The sequence below is a fragment of the Coffea eugenioides genome, chromosome 8, assembly GCF_003713205.1.
Source record: "Coffea eugenioides isolate CCC68of chromosome 8, Ceug_1.0, whole genome shotgun sequence".
Classification (NCBI taxonomy): domain Eukaryota; kingdom Viridiplantae; phylum Streptophyta; class Magnoliopsida; order Gentianales; family Rubiaceae; genus Coffea; species Coffea eugenioides.
Genome location: NC_040042.1, coordinates 43,172,898 through 43,194,224, shown reverse-complemented (window position 1 = coordinate 43,194,224; position 21,327 = coordinate 43,172,898). Strand labels below are relative to the sequence as shown.

The 21,327-nt window shown below is 36.0% G+C and overlaps 2 protein-coding genes across 2 annotated transcripts; both read right to left on the bottom strand.

Moving 5' to 3' along the window:
- Positions 1–2,361: 2,361 nt before the first annotated feature.
- On the bottom strand, positions 2,362–10,866 carry LOC113779541 (E3 ubiquitin ligase PARAQUAT TOLERANCE 3-like). Its single transcript, XM_027325136.1, has 15 exons — positions 9,917–10,866; positions 8,804–8,915; positions 8,445–8,526; positions 8,172–8,338; positions 7,956–8,035; positions 7,604–7,669; positions 7,291–7,447; positions 7,061–7,209; positions 6,164–6,328; positions 5,784–6,086; positions 5,460–5,501; positions 5,086–5,344; positions 4,571–4,690; positions 4,348–4,429; positions 2,362–3,505 (listed from the first exon to the last, which is right to left on the bottom strand). Exons 1-15 carry the CDS (start codon positions 10,080–10,082, stop codon positions 2,771–2,773), a joined length of 2,685 nt encoding a protein of 894 aa, XP_027180937.1. The 5' UTR covers positions 10,083–10,866; the 3' UTR covers positions 2,362–2,770.
- Positions 10,867–14,447: 3,581 nt separating this feature from the next.
- LOC113779654 lies at positions 14,448–20,330 on the bottom strand. The gene is made up of 10 exons (XM_027325324.1): positions 20,096–20,330; positions 19,078–19,137; positions 18,858–18,897; positions 17,608–17,786; positions 17,445–17,483; positions 17,257–17,343; positions 17,076–17,136; positions 16,496–16,620; positions 14,909–15,000; positions 14,448–14,786 (listed from the first exon to the last, which is right to left on the bottom strand). Exons 1-10 carry the CDS (start codon positions 20,141–20,143, stop codon positions 14,672–14,674), a joined length of 846 nt encoding a protein of 281 aa, XP_027181125.1. The 5' UTR covers positions 20,144–20,330; the 3' UTR covers positions 14,448–14,671.
- Between the last annotated feature and the right edge of the window lie 997 nt (positions 20,331–21,327).

The window sequence follows — 21,327 nt, the reverse complement described above, 5'->3', positions numbered from 1 at the left end:
ATTCTGAGAGTACCATTGAGTGTATATGAGAGGAAGGACAAAGTATACTGGAGTAAGTCTAGCACTAGAGAGTACACTGTAAAATCAGGTTACAGATTGGCTAAAGGTCTTAAAGGGAAAAGGGATCATGGGAGGGTAGGTGCTGAATCAAGCTGCAGAGGAAAGTACTCATCTCAAGGTTAGAACTTCCTTTGGGGATTGAATGTGAAACATAAGTTGAAGTATTTCATCTGGAAATGCTTACAGGGCGTTTTGCCAGTAAATGCAGTTATTAAAGAAAGATGCTTAAAAGGGGGTCCTGTTTGCAAATGTTGTGGCGAGTATCCGGAAACTATTGACACCTGCTTTTCTTCTGTGATAATGCTAAAGATTTCTGGAAGACAGCACCTATAAGTTGGGAAGGCTTAGTGCCTGTTTGATAACATAAAAAAGTGCTGAAACTGAATTCATTCAGACATTCAGATGTTGTGGGTGTTTGATAAATAAAAATTCACCTGCTGAATTTATTAAGTGGTGCTGAATTTGTATGTATTTTTTTTCAGCACAAGAATCGTAGCTGAATGCTTAATTTGATAAGAATCAAGAGATTTACTTCAACTATTTTATCTTATCTACCAAATATATCCCTGTTTGTTAATTACATTCAAAATTCTTATCTAATTAAACAATCTAACATTTCTTATTCAAAATCCTTATCTAATTAAACAAAACAACCTGATATTCTCTATTCAAAATTTTTTTTTAACAATAGTATTTTTTTGCAGTAATTTTCATCCACAAACATTTATATTTTGATATATATTTTTTTTGTACAAATAAATATTATTTATGTAATGCAGCTTATCCACACACACGTGGCTTTATGACACTATATCGAAATATTAGATTTTGGTTGTCTGATTTTCGAAATGCTTCTCGTCCAAGATCAAAAGAAGAACGCTTTAACCAAGTACATGCAAGATTGAAAAATGTAATTGAACGTGCTTTTAGAGTATTAAAAGCTCGTTTTTCCATTCTCAAAACGATGAAACCATACCCTTTTTCCACACAAAGAAACATTGTCATTGTATGCATTGCTCTTCACAATCATTGTCATTTTCATACCTAACAATTTTAAATTAATTAAATCATAGGTTTTATTTCCTTTTTGGATTAAAAGATAGAAGGGCAACATTGTACAATCTAGCTTATTAAGCATTAAATTATGAATATTTATCAAACAGTATAAATAGATTCAGTATTAAGATTAAGACATTCATATATCTCTTTTCAGTGCTTAAAATTCAGCAAATTAATTATTTCAGTATTCAGAATTCAGATTCAGTGTTATCAAACGGAGCCTTAGAGTGTTACATGAATAGGTTTGGGCACTGGTGAGAGGAGCTGAATGAAGCCAAGGCTAAGGAGAGTGGTCAGGAGAGAATAGAGCTAACTGTGAATTTACTTTGGCAAATCTGGAAGTCAAGAAATGGGAGGCAGTTTGAGGCCAAAAGGAAAGATTCAATGACAACAGTAAAAAAGGCAACTTTGGAGTGGAGGGAGTTCCAGGAGGCTCAGGAATTGGAAGGGGGAACAAATAGCTATAGGAACAAAGGAAAGGAGGAATTGTGTGGATGGAACGAACCAGAAGAGGGATGAGTTAAGATAAATTCTGATGCAACTGTGCAACAAAAGACAGACAGAGCTGGATGGAGGATGATTGCAAGGGACTGTCAAGGAAACATTCTGGGAGCTCGGGCAGTGCCAAATACAAGCTGTTCAAATGCAAAACAGGAGGAAGCTCTAACTTTAAGAGCTGCTATGCTTATGGCAAAACAACAGGGCTGGAGAAGAGTGGTGCTCGAATCAGATTGTAAGCAACTCATTGATAAAATAAATGGTGGGGAAGGAGATTCAACTATTGCAACTGTATTGTCGAATATAGTTAGCTTGAAATCCAACTTTTATGAATGTTGTTTTTCCTTCACGAGTAGGATTAACAACTTTGTTAGTCATTATTTTACAAAATTAACTTTAAGCTTGAAAAGAACTGCTGAATGGATGACTGACTTCTCAGCTTGGCTGCTTAAATTGCTTCAAGCAAATTATAGGGGCAGTTGCTCCAAAAGTTTGTAATCTGTTTTGGTATATAAATAAAGTGTTGCCGTTGAGGAAAAAAAAAAAAAGGTTACAGGCTACATTGGAAGTTCCTTCCTCTCAAATTAACTACTTTTAAAGCTTGGAGTTGTGTACCCAAACCAAAACAAAAGCCCATTTATATTGCTGTCTTGAAGAAAAATTGTTAACAGATAAATTCACGGCAGCATAAACAAAAGAAATTCAAAGGCGAAATAGAAACTAATGTAGTAGGAAGAGACACGATAAACGAGTTATGGAGGAAGGTTTATTATTTATTCAAATAAAAAGTTGGTATCATTGCATTTGGTTGTACATAACGAGAACATGCGTGGGCTTCAATTTGAAAGCTCCAAGAAACCTAAGCACAAAATTCTACTGTTTTCCCAATTTGCCCACCAAAGAGATGGACACGGAAAAATGAACAAAATCAAAAAGAAAATGAAGCAGGCATCCATCCCGTTCATCACTGCCCTTCACCAATCCCCAGCATGCAGCCGGCCACGCCTGCAGAAAACGAAGAGCAATTCGCCCAATTACAGACTCACATTTGCTCTTCACCACGTCAACTACCGCATAGATGGATCCACAGCCCTTTTTTTGTTCTATGGGCTCTTCCGTTCAGCAGCATCCCTCCAATCCTCAGGGCTACAACCTACCTGTGCTTGCTATAGCTCCCACGTTCCTTCTCTCTTTCCCTCTTCGAATGCCTTGGCTCCTCCTCCCACTCTCTAGTTGCAGCCACCGGAGGCGATGACTCGTACCTTGATGGCCTTCTCTTGAAATGTCTATCGTCGTCACTACTCTCATGATCTACAGCAGCAGGAGCAGAACTTTTTCTTGTGGTTGATCCTGCTTTGTGATCTTCATAGTAGCCATTCGAAGAAGGGCCCCTGTGACTCCCCGAGCCACTAGCTGGTGCTTCAGTTGAAGACGTCAGCTTTCGCTTTTTTGGGGCTGCTTGATCTTCAGCAGGGAAACTGATGCGAGAGAATACGCTGATCTTCTGTTTCTTGTCAGCAGTGGAAACGGTTTTAGGCGCTGCAAGTGGTTCTGGAGTTGGTCTAGCAGCAGACTCTGAACGGTGGTGACTACTGCTACTACGCTGAGGCTGGTCACGGCGATGGCGGTCATCAGGGTGATCACGAGGGTGGCGACTGTCCAGGTGATGGCGGTCATCACTGTGATCACGGTGGTGTTGGTGGCTGTCCTGGTAATGCTCACTGCGATGGTCACGATGCCGGTGATGGTCGTCATAATCGTGATCCAAATTCTTCTTAGAAGACGGGCGTGGAAGTTCAGGATCACGAGAGCGGCGATCAGGGGATGGCCTATCTGAGCGATGGCGAGGACGGTGATTATCCGAGCTTGATGGCGGTGGAACAGCTTTCTACGAACAGAAATAAAAACAGGTAAGCTATAGCAATAGCTAATTCTAAATCAAACTACATACATTCCTCGCATTCTAAATCCCGCGTTAAAGCCTGTTTTTCGTTGCAATTTTCCTTTAAAAAGTCAAATACATTTCATTTTCACTATTCTTTTTCCCAATTTTATTTTCGTTATTGGTTTGATGGTTTCCAGACCACACTGAGGGACCTGCGAGTCAAACAATGCATATTTCTGTTATTGGTTTAGAGTGGTGATCATAGCGCATCCCCAAAAGACATAGAGTTAATAATAATAATAATATACGCCACCTAAAATACGACATTAAGAAACTTCAAATTGCCAGGATTAAGCACGGATATGGATGTTGGGAGGAACTTGGACAATCATCCGCTAGCGATGGAACACCAGAAAACAATGCGTAGTGATAATTTCACTCGCACGAAAGGTGGACAAGAAGCGGGGGTTGAATAGGGGCGGCGGCAGCCGTGCAGACAAATTGGTAAAATTTGTGATGCATAACTACACTGCATTTTCCCACTGAAATAAGACCAAGGCTGGGTGATGCGTTAAAGACCTGTAAGAAACCCAGAAATTTCTCATCCTCAGCCTTGGCAATCAAATTGAGCACAAGAGGGAAGCAGTGCAGACCATCACGGTTGCCCTTCGGTTCTGCCTTTTCCAATAAAACGTTTGATGAAATCCCACCCAGGTTATGGTTCAAAGAGAGGGAGGGGAGGGGCCTCTTTCCACAATGATTACTCTGTTGCCAAGTCCATTTTTGCCCAATAGTTCACAAAACCAAAAGAGGGAAGAGGAAATTTCAACGACAAAAGTACATACAGATTTAGATTTCCCTGAAGAAATGTCACCACTGCTGCTCACTTCCCTGCCAAACTCCCGATCTTTAGGTGGTAATTCTCGGCTGCAGACCCAATAAGCAAATAATTGTGTAAGAGTAAATCAAACATAACCAGATGAAGATCATCCAGAAACCAGGATACAAGATACAAGAGCATAAAAACACAATTAAAAATTATGAAATGTTCAAAATCCTCGCATTTACCTCTCACCACGTCTCTCAATTTCACGTTTCCTTTTCAAATTGGCTTTCCTAGCTTCAAATTCCTCCCGGCTCATCAAAGGGGGTCCAGCATTGAATCCCATCCCAAAGTCTGCAAGATCCCTGAAAAAGAGGACATTCATATGAAAATAAAACACCAATTGTAATCTGCTGCAAGAGACCAAGATACACAGCATTATATATACCCCTCTAACCAGAGGCCTCAAGTTGCACAGGCTGCAAATCACAGTGCGTCACCAGATTCAAGAAAAGTATATAGAAGGAACAGTGCTCCAAACCACTCCCCCCCCCCCCCTCTCTCTCCAACCCCAAAAAACCAAACACATATGAAGAGAGAGTAAAAACAGTCAGCTGATAACACAAGAATCAGTAACTTTGTGATAGGTTGCAAAAAAGCACAAGCCATCTTGATACAAAAAAGATATAATAGGAACAACAATCCCCCAGAAGCAAGAGAAACAAGAACTCCCTTTAGTTCATAAAACAAGAATCAATACCTCTGAGGAGGGCCAAAAGGCAACATGCAACCTTGTCCCCCAAATGGGTCCTGTGGTAAGACACCCCCAAATGGAACATCCAGTGGACCAAGACCAAAACCCATATAAGGAGCAGCACCAGGATACGGGGCCATGAATGCATCCATTCCAGGTTGCATTCCTGCCCAATAAGGATTATAGGCAGCAGGGCCCATAGGCATCATGTAGTTCTCAGCTGCAAGGTCTTGGGCTCTCCACTGCATCTCTGCAGCTGCAACTCCTTAAAAGATTAACCATTAAACAGAAGATTCAGTGGCACAGTTCAAAAAGCTCAACTAAAATGTGTTTTAATGTGTACAAGGACAGCAGAATGACAAGGTCTTACAAAAGCATACCATTTAAAGGCAAGCGAGCTTTCTTCTTTTTCTTCTTTTTTGCTGAAAGGACAGAAATTTATCAGTTAAAAATCATAAACAAATATAAGCCCTTACTCCAAGATGCCATCATGATTCTATACCAAAGGGAAATTTTCCCTGATCATATATATTCTGTTCGACTCCAGACAAAGTACAAGATTTCACTAAAAAGAGAACATTAAACTATCCTGCAGACGAACCCTACACTGCCTCTGGGTGGGAAATCGTGGCAGGATATTACCACAAATGTGAAAGGAATGCAAAAAAACATATCACAGGTATGAAAGATATCTGGGTAATTACCTGCCTCACTGGAAACTGGTTTCTGCTGCACTTCTTCATCAGGCAGAGGTGCACTCCCTTGAGATGCTGGTTCCTTCACACTTACTGACTCATGTGTAGCTTCACAAGCATCTGCAACTTTTGATAATCTCACTTTCTCCATAGTTTGCTGTGGAGCAACAACAGCCTTAACCTCTTCTACAACTTCATGCACCTTAGAAGTCTCTTCTTTTTGAGCTGGAGGTGGCATGACCTGCTCTCCCTTTGAAGCCGCAGACTGCATAGGAGATGGAGCCTTGGGCTGTGGATTGCGAGATTCCATATCTGTAGAATAGAAGTATTTATAGTGAACTGATTATTATTCCCAAAGTACTGACAACAAACTTCTTAACAACACAAACCTGGAACCTGGAAAGTGCTGCCACCATTATCTCCACTGCTGTTATTGGACTCCAGTATTCGGTTAATGGTATCCCTCAATGTCTTGTTTGGTAAAAGATCATCTGCTAGTATATTTGTCGCCCCACACACGCACATTGACTTTGAAATAATATATTCTCTTATGCCTGTAAGTAACACTTAGTTATCAGAGAGAAAGAACCCCAAAACTACAAGCTATGCAAATGAGGACTATGAAATTAATTACAGGACGGAAAAATCCAAACAACAAGAGCCGTTTTTTTTTTTTCTTTGTTTCAGAAGGAGAGGGAAGGGAGAGCCAGCTAGTCATCCATAGAAATGCTTGCCATTTGGCATACATGTAGTATATCACTATTCATTTTTATTAGAGAACCAGTGAGTTTTAAGTTGAATACTCAAAATTTATTCAAATGAAACCACCTAGATATTCCAATAAGGCAATATGATTTCATATTCCGATAATAAATTCAGTAGAAAATTTCAACGTGCTACCATGTTGTCCACATGATTTTTTTTTTTTGGGGTGATCTTACAGATTTCAGTTCTCTTAAAACTTCCTGAACTTTAGTTTCAAAAAAGAAAACCAAAAAAAAAATCCATATGCGTTTAAAGCACCAAACTTATAATTTTATGCCAGACTGCAAACTACATATTCAAGGTTAAATATTATTGGTCCTACTTGTCTTGGTTCAATTATGATTTGTCCTTGTGGGGTCTTGTTCATAACATGTAAAAAAAAAAAGTTGGTACATAATGAGCACCAACAGAACAAACTAAATGATAGAATAACAGTTGTTGCACAGATACAACAACAATCCAGGCAAAGCAACATAGAAACACAAAGAAAAGAATGTTCAATCACCATCTGTGAGCCATACATTTGTCACAAAAACTCTTGAAACAACATTTGCTTGTAAGCACAGCATCTTTCATAACTTCTTTACACAACGGGCAATGAAGTTCAGGCGGAAGATCACCAACTGAGCGCGTGGATGGAAGCCCTTCAATTTCCTTTTCAAAAGCAGCCCTGCAACATATATGGACAGTAAACAAATGATCTTGCCCAAAAATAATGACCAATAGTTTCAAATGGAGAGAAACAGCTTACTCATTTGGTTTCAAAACTGCAACAGCCCCACTTGGCAATGCATACGAGCCATCTGGTGTGGCCATTAACATAGATTTTGGGATACCAGTTGGAGGTTTAACCCGCTTAATGTCATAATTAGGGTCACCGTTTGTTGGACAATGTTGAATAAAGTGTCCTATAAATCAGTGATTGGAAAAATTAGTAAAAGGACTAGTAGAAGGGAGATTTTATTTTTTCTCCTTTCAGAAAAAATAATATTCTATCTAAGAACTCTTAAACCTAATTTTAACCAAAGAAATCAAATTCAAATGTCAAGAATAGGAAAACGCACCAGGAACCTTGCACCTGTGACATACATAACCCTGAGGTGGTGTTTTTCGCTCCAATCCTCCTCGACCTCAAAAAAAGAAGAAGTGGTGTTCAGTTTTGACCACAATTCATTAACAGCAAAGCTAAACAACTAAAACAAAATAAAAAATCATTTATCTCCTTCCACTACAGCACCTCAAACCTTCCTTACACACGCAAGTCTAAATCTAGTTTTGCTTGAGGACTATTGTCCTATGCAACAAAAAACTGGAAAAAGGAAAGGAAACAAAACAAAGTGGAGGAAAAAAAAATTTAATAGTGTATTACGTATCTCAGGTAAGTTGATTTAAACAAAGACAAGTATAAGCGCTCACCAAAACCACGTCCTCCCATCATTCTTCCACCCATACCACGTCCAAAACCTCTACCAGGACCAAAACCATCAGCAGATTGGCTGAAATTAAATGTACAATGATAAGCCTATCAGACAAACAAAACCTTTTTCTTTTTGGTGAAGGAAAAGACAAAAACAAAAATAAATAACAGTTTTGAATGTTCAAATCAGCAAGCAGTAGCAGAAGATCTCTCACCGCTGCCAATCTAAGGCCGGTGTCTCGATTAAAGCCTTAATCTTACTGTCCTCGTCAACTATACTAGGGGGAGCAGCTTCCTGAACAAGATTGCTTGGTTGAGCTGGCAAAGTTTCAGGAATTGCATACAAATCATTACCAAATTCGTCCCATTCTGACTCATCAGGCTGCAAAGGTCAAAAACTCATTATTGCGTCTGTGTGCTTATCAACACTTAAAAGACAAAATTAATCTATAATAGTCTTTCAGGACATATTGCTTATAGAAGCTTACATATTTCATTCCAGATGACTCTACCCCTAAAAAGCTGCTCTTTACTGTTTGAACTTCCCCAGACTCACTTTCCACCTTTACCCTGCATCAGAGAGCACATAGTAAAACTCAACCAACATTAAGAAGCCTCTCAAAGTCACGTCTATGCTAGTCCAAATCTATCATCCTCTCCCTCATAGAATCTCCTTTTTATAGTGTAATTGATTTTACTCACCCACTCTCAAATCACTACAAACTGATCTTCACATCACCAAAATAAGACTTAAGAAAATGCACTAAGCTGAAAACAAGGACAAAATTTTTTGCTAAATCAAGCTCAACCTAATCAAATTGAGAAGTTTTAAGGATCAAGATTATACTCTTCAGATTCAGGAACAGGTGCTGTAACAATAGGCATTCGAGGTCGTCCAGGAACCCGACGAATTAAGACAGCAGTATTTTTTGGAATCAACATTGTTTCATCAAGGTACTCTGAAATTGAAAACAGAACAAAGTTCTATATAAACCCTGAAAATAATCAACATATGGACCAAACATAGCTCTAACTAAATTTAAACCTCAAAAAAGGCACATTTCATGTTGGGAACCAATTGATTCACCAAAACCAATATCAGCATCAATTTTCCTGCTCCTACTCAAACACGTGACAAGACTTGATGCTCACAAGAAAACCCCAAACTAAAAGCATGTCTGCAGGTTTTATATCTTAACCCTAAGCCCTAAATCTTCGGACTGAGAATTCTACTCGCTCACTAAAATTCAATCAGATACAGAGAAAGAGAAAGAGAAAATATTCTCACAAAGACTTGTCAGATTTCCTTCAGAAATTTTGAACCAAAGAAGAAATGACAACTTGGACGCAAGCAAAACTAGTGGGTGATAAATGAAAGAACCACATCCAGAGTTATCATTCAAACTAGAATTCCGTTTGAAAAGTTTGTCATCAAACAGACCATTCATCAACTACCTCACAATACCCATCAGTGGTCCAATTTCAAGGAAACAACTCTATAAAGACTTTTGACCTTATAGTAATAGAATCACATAAGAAAAACCAATTCTCCACTTCATATGCAGTGCCAATCGTGCAACAGGAAGTGGACAGACCAAAGCTCTCACGTGACACCTTATCTAGGATGCAATTATGCATCCCAACTATGAATTGCAGAAGATGAATTACAAATGGTCTCCTTGGATGACTTCTTTCTTTCCGCAAGCCTGAAATTGCTAATAACTCCATAAAATACTCACAAAGGTATTTCCTTTTGACTGAAAACTAAAATCTAGAACAGTATGACCAGAAAATTGCAAAAAATATAAACATGCTTGCGTCAATGTAGAAATTGTTTAAACAATTGTAAAGAATATGAACATATTTGCTTGAAGGAAGAAACTTTTATACTGATCATCTACAGCTTGCACATTGTTGTAATCAGATAAAAAAAGGCTGACCAATAGGAAGTCAAACCAACCTTCGTTAGTCTGGGCGTTGGTGACCACGAGGTCAAAATCAGTACCCCTGCCCAACTGCTTGTATTCAAATATTTTTTCTTTCAAATTCCCGACTGTTATAAAGTGCCCATCAATTGGAATTGAATCAAAATCTTTAGCACTTTTAAACTTGTAATATACAGCCATATTTGCTTTCTTTGTTTTTCTTTAAAGTTCCTTTTTCCCCCCTCTGAGAGAAATCAATAACAAACACAAATAACGGCCTTCAAACGACAAAAATATATGTATGGCCTGATATTGAACTCAAAAACGAAAAACAAGATAACAACAGTACAAAAATTGAAGAAATATCTATGATTTTTCTTCTTTTCTTTTCCTCAATAATCCAAGTAAGATCAAACCAATTTCTTCTCTCGAACAACTCAATAACTTCAGGACTTTCTCTCAGTCAAGCTACGGTAATCAATATCTTCAATTTCAATCCGTAAACCCAGCCTCCGATGCAAAAAAGAGTATCAAACTCTTGTTAGATCAGCAAAGACACGAACTTGCCCCTTCCTTGACACAACCGGAACCGCAGCGAACGCCGATGAATACTTGAGATCTCGAAAATCAACAGCCGCACCTCGAACTGAACAGCCAAAACAGAACAAATTCAATTTAGTTCTTCGGAAACCTCCGATCCTAGCGCCTCTTCGTTCTTCTAAGAAATTAAGCGGGCGAGCGAGAAAACTCGTATAAAACTCGAGAAAGTTTCTGTTTCTTTCTTCTCTGTAATACGATAAATATTTACAAAAAGCAATTCATGGTAAAATTCATGAATCGATCAGCGAACTTCGATGAAAAGTTCGTATATTGGAACAATCTGTGCCCTAGAATTGGATTGATTAAAAAGGGAGAGGGGAATTTAAGGACTAGGGCTAGGAAAATTGAGACAGAAAAAGAAGCAGACGAGTGAAAGCTTCTTTAATTTTATTTATCCAATGATACTGTCGAGAAGGTCGTCGAAGCCCCCTTATATAGTGAGGGGCAGTGAGAAAGATTTTTACTTGTGCTTTACGACAGCGTTGCGTTGCCATCAAGCGGTTATGGACGCGTCCGGCTCTGGCCTAGTTTAGGATTTTTGCGTTTTCCAATTTTTGTTTTGCCTATGTTGTCGGATTATAATAGTTTGATTGCCAAATAAATGAGGTTAAACGGGGGTTGCCTCGAGCTCATTTTGAATTGAAGATAAATCAGGTTACCCTAAAGGAAAAAAGATAAATCAGGTTACCAAATACTTACATTGAACTCTTTTTAATAAAAGCTCATATCAGATTAAATAATAAAAGAATTTTTTTGGATGAATGTTCAAGTAAGATTTGGTTGTGGCTTAGGAGAGGGTTTTTAGAATTTTTCTTACAATTAAATCCAAAATTTTAAGGGTAAAATTCAAAATATCCTCTGTGATTTCGCCAAAAATCAAAGAAGCCTTATGTGATTTAGAAATATTTTATAAAACTCTCTCATAATTCAAATTGATCTAAAAAATTGACTTGTTAAGATACTTGCAAATATTATATATACGATTAAAAAATTAATATTTTGTCCATGTATAAAACCCATTAAATAAATGAGGTATGACTTATTATCTGTAACATAGCAGGTCATAAATCACCATTTCGTATTAGTTTGACTAATGAGGGCTTTTTCGAATATTTTTAAATGATATGGGACTCCCCGATTTTCGATAATAGCACAGAGGGTTTTCTGAATTTTACCCAAGTTCTAAATTTTTACATTTGTATATGAATAAATTGAACTGCTAAATCTCATCTTAATTACACTTGGTTATACCTTTACATTGAGATGGAACTTAAACTGAATCATAATTGAATTGATTTTCAAATTTGAGTAGGTGAAGTGAGCTTGTATTCAACTATGTAGCATTTCTTTTATAGTAGTTTTATGAATCTAGTTAGATTGAAAATTTTTTAAGAATAATATTATAGATGTATTTAAAAAATATATTTAACAAACAAAATTTCATATGATGTTTTATGTATATGCGTACACATGTATTGGTTAGGCTCAAGCCAAATTTACGTAATAGAAATACATATATTGGTAGATGAAGTGAATATGTCCAAATAAGATTTGCTTCTGTTAGAGTTATAAATCTTGACAATGATGTATGAATAATTTTTTTTATTATTAGAGGCCTTGAACCCAATTGAGATGAACTTAAACTAAATAATTTTTTTTTATTAGATGTATGAATGAATTAAATTACTAGAGCTTGTCTTGATTATTTTGATTACACCTTTACATTGAAATAAACTAAATCACAATTGATTTCGTTCTCTAAATTTGGTAACTCACAAGGTATTAGGATTACCTCTATTGTCTCTCCCCTCCAATGGCGGAGCCACATACAAGCAAGTGGGGTTAAGCTAAGGAAATTTGAAAAATTTTAAAATTATATTTTATTTGACCCCATTATATTTTAATAATTTTATCAAATTCTCTTTCCTATATACATTGACCCCCCAAAAATTGAAAATTCATAATTCTTACCATCACAATAATTTTGAATTTATTTCAAATTATCTATGGAAATTAGTTCAAGAATAAATTCGTCTAAAATTTCCAAACACAAGGAGTGAACTTTCTCGAGTGGAGTGAGAAAATCAATTCTTCAAATCATTTTTTTCAAACTTCAAAGACTTCAAAAACAAGAATTATTCAAGTGGATGGTAAATTTTTTATTTATAATACGAAATTAAGTTATTATGATTTTTATTTATAATAGGGTAAAGATAAATTTTATAAAAGAAACCTGTAGAAGATCAAGTTGTTGGTGATTTGCAGATTATTTTAAAAAATTCAAGAGGTTCAGTTACTTTTATTGAAAAAGATGCATTTATCAAAATTGATAATGAATTGATTTTGTAACATTTTTTTATAAAAAGAGTATTCGTAGGGTATAATTATAACCTGTATACAATGTTATAGTTTTTATTTTTTTAAAAATAAATTTTACTGCACTAAAATTTGACCCCACAATACTCGTAGGGTATAATTATAACCTATATATAATGTTAGTAGTTTTTATTTTTTAAAAAATATATTTTATTGTACTAAAATTTGATCACTTACTGTGGGGTTTTAACTCTGCTCATGCTCCCCTCTATCTACTCCTCTTCCTCCGTAGGAGGGAGATCTTGGCTTTAAATCAAGGTCTCCTTTTCTCTTTGTTCTTACTTTTATTTAATAAAGTCTCTTATAGGGTGTCTTAGTGAGAGTTTTCGTCTCTCACACACTATCCTGGTGAGAGTTTTGTTTAGTTTTTATTTTTTTGTTATTTATTTTCTCAAATTTTTATATTAGATCTAAAATTTCTTCGGTCTTCTCGTCAAATTTCAATATCAGTTTTGATCTTGAATCAGTTGGATAATAGATCTGAGGGAATAGACATGCACAGATATCCATGGCATGATTCGTTCAATTGATCAAATTTGATGATTTGTGATTCACAGTATAATCTTTTATAATTTGTAACTCTGTTAAATCTTATGATTTTTCAAATCAAATATATCTGTGACATGTTTAATGTATCTTCTGTCATTAGTGCATATTACTTTATCAAACAAATCGTGCTGGACGATTCCCAACTAGATTATTAATAATACTGACTTATGTTTTATCAAAAAAAAAAAAACTAAATCACAATTGAATCGAATTTTGAATTTGAGTAGGTGAAGCCAACTCGTATCAAATTATGCTAGCATTTCATTTTAGATTAATCTTTCATATATTGACAATGTATACACTGTTAGCATTGAATAAATGACAACTATACAAAATTTGAATTTGAAATACTCAGCGTTGGATGGATGACAATTATATAAAATTTAAATATAAAATTCAACTTTTGTATTTATGCCATGAATCCAACGACAATAATGTGTACATTATCGATGTATATAAAATTAGATGTGCTCTCTTTTTTAGTAGTTTGAGTAGTGTTATGAATCTAGTTAGATTGAATATTATTTGAAATTTTTTTTACAACAATATTGTAGATGTATTTTAAAAAACATATTTATTATGCAGCAAAAAATTTTCTCAAACAATTTTTCATATTATGTTTTACGGATGTGTTTTTTTTAAACGTATACGTTTATTGGATCGGGCCCAAACCAAGCCGAATTGACATGGTTCTACTATCAATTACACTTATTAGATATGATTTTAATCCATAACTCATCTGACATAATCATTGTTTTAGCAAAATTAACCATAAAATTATGAGAATTCATCCTCGAAAGATTTTCAATCCTTCTCTACTTGGGGGAAGAGAGATCTAAACCCAAGACTTGTAAATCTTGAGAACTCAATCTTAGTCGTTAAACCCATGCCTCTAAGGTTATTCTTTTTTCTCCCTTCTCTAACAAGAAAGAATGGGATTAAAAAAAACAAGGAAAGAGAGAGAGATTTGAACCCAATATTTCTAGAGCTTCAACTTTACTATTAGCGCTTTTGAAAAGAAGAACTGCATCACAAGAGAAAGAGTGGTGAACAAACTTTGGAATAAGACGCTCACAAATAAAGTTAGTTTGGCTGTCTATACACTTTGGAAACATAATAGACCAATCCTCTGAAACTAATGTAACCCTTTTCCTAATGCTTCCTGTAATTGTAAATAAATCTAGCCAAACCAAAAATAGAAAGAACAGGCAGGGAAGGCAAGTACCACCTACAGGAATGTCAAAATTAAAACAAACAAAAACCAACTATATATCTGTCAAGATTAATGATGACACAACAACAACATAAGCTAGAAAGAAGAAGATCGCTATCTGAATGAAGAACTTTGGATTGTCTCTCATGTTTGGTGACGTAACAGCCCTGCAAAGTAGACCATGCATTTGTTAAGCTTGGAAGGGAATAAACCACGGTGGGAAAATGTCAGCAAATGCAACATTTTATTCATCTAATGAATCCCAAAGAAGCGCAGAGTTTAAGACTACCTAGCAATGCGCTGGGAAAGTCGATGGAAAGGCAAACTCTGAATGAAAACGATACCAGGGCCAGTGAGAACTGCAGTTACAAGATTTTCACCCTGCAAGGGCGCACAACTTCTTAAGTCAGGCCGTCTAGAAACCAAGCAATCATTGACAATCAAGAGTATGTTGGCAGAGAAAGTCCCAGCATCAAGAAAAATCAAACTTTGACAGAGCAGTTGAAGTAAGTTAGCCAAGATCTACCAGTAAAGCTTAACTCTTTAAAAGCTTATCGCACGATGAGGTTCAGAAGAAGAGAAAGCACTCTTTTACTGTTAGCTTCGGAGTTGCTAAAAGCCTACAACTTGGAAGGGTATACTTATCTAGGTTAAGCCATGGGAAAATTAATACTGAGGACTTCTGTCACAGTCAGTGATGCATTGGATGATCTATCTAGTATCAGATACCACATACAGGATGCATGAACTGTACTCGCTGCTAATCAACTTCATAATGCCATTTATTCTACATGTGTGCCTCTTATCATGCTACTTTCGTGACTTGAGAATTTACGTTGAACAAAAGCCGTCATAGCCTATCACAGAAATTCTAGTTCAGAATAATCACTTTCCTTTGCTGGTAAAAGTGGAGAAGAAAAAAAATGGGAAACTGGTTACGATCCATGACATTAAACAAGAGAAACAAATGGTGTACAGCAATAGAAATTGGGTAAAAATAGTAAGCTAACCTACTAATGTACAAGAGCATGGAAACAAACCACATTGCAGGGTTACCACAGCCAAATATGCACCCCCTTCCCAAAGTCGGCCCAAATTCAGGTTAATCTCAAAGAAGGTAAGCAGAAAAAGGTGCATTCAATGTTAAAGAGAGGTGGAGCAGGATGATGGTAGTACTAATATGCCCAAAAAGATGAGGGAATAGGCCATCTAAACAGCTGCAAAATTCTCTTATTGTAATACTTGCATTTTGCATGTCGTCAAAAATGATTAAGACAAGAAAAAGATAGGTACATAGGCATTGACCATAAGAATATGGCAAATAGAAAAGCAAAATTTGGTAAATGAATTATTTACAAAGGAAAAGCCTATACAAGCATGTGTTGTTTCTCTATCACAGCTTAGTTCTATTCACTTTTATTAAGGCACATCCTCAGGTCTAATTCTTTTGAGACAATCTTACTGTTATTCCAACATTTACTGATATTTCAATGCAATTTTTACGATTGGTTCACGGAAAATGTACAGAAGGGTTATCCAGCTTAAACATGAACTCTTCATACCCATTTAGGAAAATGAAATAATTCAGGAAAAAAAAAAGAAATTAGAAGAATTACATAGACTAGAGCTGATCTTTTGTGCAGGAATGGAAGCCTAGGTACAAGGATATGTGGAGACAAAACTGATTGGCTGCTAAAAGGCTAGAAGGAAATTTTTGAGTTGATGTTTAAAATTGCAACAAACAAACAAGCCAAGACATCAATGTAATGAACGACCAAGTAAGAGAAACTAACAGACATGAATAAGTAACTACAATCGAGGAATACAAAGAAGATAATGCTCATAAAGGAAACGAGAAATCACTTGATAAACTTACCCCAAATACCAGTCTCCTAACCGGACCATTATATTTGACCTGTACATTGATTGTTGATGATAATGCAACAATGCTCGGCACATCAACAGAAAGTACTTCTCCCACTTCAAGGTTTTTCTGTACAACTAGAAAAGAACCAAAATAAAAAGGTATCACATAACCTTACAATCTATATAAGTCAAAGAAAGTAGGGTAAGAAAGAATAGGCTCCCTTAGTCTAGGTGATACAACATGTGAAAATGGGCGCGATCCCCGTGTAAGCATAAATAAGTAGGAAAATCAGGGACCTGAAAAGCAAAAGGTGTTTCGAACTAGAAGTTGCAGGGTTTTACATTGAAGTTAATACATTAAACAAGTTTCCTAGGATACTCTGAAATATCCAGTTTTGAGTTAGACCAATAAAAATTCACTTTTATTTCAATAACTTAGATCTCCTTGAAGCGTATCTTGGCAGCAATAAAGATGTGCACATACATTCACAACAATTAAAGAAAGGACCAACTTCCAAGAAAAATTTAAAATTTCAAAAAGTTAAGGGAGAAATTATATGAAAAGTATAGACAAAGAGATGGCAACATACCAGAACCACCACCAATTACGAAAGCAAGCCCTTGGCCAGATATCTTCTGCCTCAGAAACCCCTGTAGATAACATGCAGTGGGAGGATTATAAAATTCCATGTATATGCACAATCATCATGAGACAAGGAGGAGAAGCCAGAGAATTAGAAACACTAAAAAAAAAAAACTGGATTCTCTCACCTCTATACTGGTAATAATATTACGAGGCCTTTGATCAATGGCATTATTGACTTTTACATCATTAATTGAACAAAGATATGCATCTGGCTACAAAATAAAATTAAGAAAGTTGTATCAATTAATAAACTTAAATGAATAAACCATACAGGAGATTAGAATCTCTTGAAAAAAAAAAGCCTCACTTATACCTGGCATAACATTTCGCCACCAAAAATTGATAAATCAATCTGCAAAATAAATCAGAATCAGAATAAGAAAATTGCTAACATTCTATGTGGAACATATAACCATAAGCAAGACTATCTTGTACGAGAAAACAGTTGAGTGAATATTTCAGATAACAATACAAACCGGGAGGATTCTTCCTAAAGAAGGTGCAGCAATCCCCACAAATCCATCAGTTGAACCGGGATTATGTAGAACTATGTTGGTGACACTCTTTCCAAAAAGCCACTGCCATATACCAGCTTCATTTTCAGGAACGTAAATATTGTCCATTTGGACAGACCCAGACATATAGCACATCGAACCTGGAAAATTTACACAGTTCCTTATTTTTCAGACTGCAGTTCTTGAAAGGAAAGAATCACATCACAGTTAACATCCATTCAATAACAGCATTACATATTCATAACAATTCCATCAGTAAGCTCTGAACCAAAAAAAGAACTGTTGACCAGGATCCCCTCTCTAGCATGGTTATATGAACTTGATCAGATGGACAGGCTTTACTTGGAAATTACCTTAACTTCAAGGTATGAAAACAACATTGTTATCAGAAAGTGGAGATGAATCGCATCAATAAGATTGGTCACTAAAAAATAACTGGTACAGTGGTACTATCATCCTCTATAGATAATAATTATAATAAGTCCCGTTGCAGGCCCAATGGCTTGAAACGTGCTAGCATTTCTTCTGTTTGTATGTCAAGTTTCCAATTTGGATAGAAAACCCACCTCTGTCATTAAAAGCCAAAAAGTGCTGCTTTGCAGAAGTCATTTAAACCCACACAGGCTGTAAGAAACCAGTAGACTAAAAAGAAAATATGAGAGAAAGAGAGAGAGAGAGACCCCATTAAAATCCACTATTAAAGTTAAGAGTAGGTAGATCATGGCCATTTAGTGGGAGCCTAGATTCATGGAATTGGACAATGGCGATAGTAGGCTAGCCTTTTCCCTTGCTAATAAAGAGCTCCCGGATGCTTAATTTTGTGTTTTTTTACCAAAACTAGTGACCGTAGATGGAAAAATTAGTTTATTTTCACAAGTTACTTAATATTTTCATCCTATCCGCTTGCAGAGATGTACCAAAAATCTGAAATTGGATGTACAAAGTTGAATGTACCCATCGAGAGTATCAAATTGAACTGTAATAGCAGGAAGCTAGGGAGATTAGTATCATGACGTGAGATTGCACAACTCATGTCCAACGGCCTGATAAACTAACGCCAAACAAAATTTTCTATACGAATCACAAGCACCAGGATATGGATACGGACACAGACAATTTACTAGTGCCAATTTTGACATTGAGCAAGATTCAAATCAAATGATTGTAATAAACATGCAACTCAATAAAATAAAGATGAATTAGCAACTTACCAGGCTTTGCCACAATCTTCTCTCCGGGCTTCAACATAATCTATAAGAAAAAATACGTAAAAATCAGTCAGACGAAGCACAAGAATTGTCAATAAGAAGAATAACTTATAACAATGAAATGGTAGAATCACCCCGCCCCCCAAAAAAATAAAAAAATAAAAACCCCCCCATACCACACCCAAATGCAAAAAGAAAAGAATCAAAAGACCAAGTTAAATACCTGAACTATCTGAGCTTCACCACCTAAAATCTGAAAAGGTGTTAAAGCATCTTGGGGACTCTGCAAAAGAATTTTAGTATCACTTCCATGAAATATTAAGATTGTAACACTTCAAACAAGTCCAAGTTCAAGATTGTGGAAAATCTAAGAGGTCAACACCCAACTTCAATTTAGAAAGGTTAAAAGTTCATTGAGTTCCCTTGAGGTTAGTTGTAATTAAAAACATTCCAGGTCTCTAGGATTACCATTGACTTTTCCCCTCCATGTCCAATCAATTTTATACACGAATTTTCCTTACCACCATTAGCACCTGGGAAACTTGCTGATACGACCAAATGCACTTATTAGCAATCTTTTTTTGCAAGTGAGGTGTCCATATGACTCGTTTTCTGCTATATTGAACCACTTTTTCCGCATATCTGGCTTTCCATAGTTATCAAGAGAGAGAGAGCGAGAGAGAAGAAAGCTTGCAACTTTTTAGGAGAAAAAAAAAAGAACAAAAAAAGTTCCTTTCTATCACTGACTTCATTGTTTCATTAACGAATTTGCTTAATTTTTTTTCATCTCCAACTACAACAAAATTACCTTCATTTTCAAATTTATTAAACAAACCACCACACCAAAGATCAACAAAGTAATGAACTTTAACCAATCAAAACACATTCCAGTAAGAAGAAACATAATTTCCATTCAGGTCCTCCTAATAAACCATAATCACAAGGCCACACACTAAACCTCAATCCAGATCATTCTCCAAAATTCTCATCATTCTGCTTCCAATCTGCTTCAGTCTCATAGCTTATAGTATTAAATTTCCTCTTTTAACAATTTTGCAAAGCCCAATCAAATTCTTAGCTAGTTTAAGCATCAGTAAACTAAAAAAACTACACAAAAAGTAAGAGAAAAATAAATCAGATAAGCCAAAAGAAAAAACACAAAAGCGCTAAGAATCAAAGTTTAAAATCAAAACCTAAACTTTAATTACATTGAATTTACTTTAATTTCAACAAATGAGTACCTGATAAACAAAAGGCTGAAAAGGCGTTGAAAAGAATGGGGCGGCCATGCCGACAGATTAAGCAGTTGATGACTGGTGACAGAGATCAAGGGGCACAGATTTCAAGACACCATCACCGAAAGATCAGAGCTTGGAAATTTCAGATCGCCGGCGACAGTTTCAATTTCAGGTTATAAATTGGATTTCTTTCCGCAGAGGTTTAAGTCTCTCGCCAACTACTTTTTTATTTTTTTGGTTTCTGCTATGCGTTTCAATTTTTTGACTTTTTCATTTTTGTCTTTAAAAAAAAAAAGAAATACTAAACTGTTTCAATATCGACGTCATTGTTAAACTGTGTACGGAGGTTACCTGCGAATTACACGTCAGATAAAATGCGATGGCGGAATTTGATAGGATGATGTATCTGCGCACGTGGCCACCTGATCATGTCCATTGTCGGCCCAATCCATAGTGTCTTTTTGTGCTTATCTACTAACACACAGCCCAATGGACTTCAGCCCACGTGAGTTTGTGTTCTACACTACTGTCACTTTAAAATTGAGGTGAACTTAGGAAGATTCGAACACGCAAACACCCATCACACTGCGTTTTCATATAAGATAATTTTTTTTTTCGCATTAGACATTTCTAATATTTTGCAATTTGATTTGTTTCGTCCATTATTCTTAAAATGATGCATTTATATCCCTCTTATAATAGTAAAACGCACCGATTTGATTCCAAACTCTAATTATGATCACTTTTTTCTAGAATCATCACGAGATCTGTGATGAACTTTAAACAGTGAAAAGGTCAAATTAAAAATATCATAAACATTAACTATTCTTGATCTAGCTCAAATACAATATATATATATATATTTTATAATTCGAAGGGGAGATTTCAAATCTTACAAGAAAAAAGGGAGAAAGGAAAGGATTTGAGTGTCGCATCAGGGACCTTACAGTCACCTGACTAATGTTCTTACCGACTAAATTGGATCTTAGAAACTCACAGAAAACGGTATTCACACAATCTAAACAACACCAACCAGTTATGCATTCTTTAGCAAATAAGATATTTTGAAATTGCCCAGTAATCTTACCAACCATGGAACCTTTTTGCCAAATTATTTAATGTCCAATACATCCTTACCATCACTAGATTGCCACAAAGACGATTAGCTGCCATCTCCATCGATTTGTCAATTGTACTTTTGGATAAATGAACCCTAAATGTCTTCGCCAAATTTG

What these genes read in the sequence shown, in the direction of transcription:
- LOC113779541 (XM_027325136.1), bottom strand. Translation starts at nt 10,082, where the DNA reads ATGGCTGTATATTACAAGTTTAAAAGTGCTAAAGATTTTGATTCAATT. An exon ending in TCACAGGTGCAAGGTTCCTG is followed by an intron (nt 7,448 to 7,603) that starts GTGCGTTTTCCT and finishes ACTGATTTATAG; the next exon opens with GACACTTTATTCAACATTGT. An exon ending in CTTCAGGGAAATCTAAATCT is followed by an intron (nt 3,506 to 4,347) that starts GTATGTACTTTT and finishes TTCTGTTCGTAG; the next exon opens with AAAGCTGTTCCACCGCCATC.
- LOC113779654 (XM_027325324.1), bottom strand. Translation starts at nt 20,143, where the DNA reads ATGGCCGCCCCATTCTTTTCAACGCCTTTTCAGCCTTTTGTTTATCAG. An exon ending in TTCAGCCTTTTGTTTATCAG is followed by an intron (nt 19,138 to 20,095) that starts GTACTCATTTGT and finishes ATTCTTTTGCAG; the next exon opens with AGTCCCCAAGATGCTTTAAC. An exon ending in CGTAATTGGTGGTGGTTCTG is followed by an intron (nt 16,621 to 17,075) that starts GTATGTTGCCAT and finishes GTTCTTTTCTAG; the next exon opens with TTGTACAGAAAAACCTTGAA.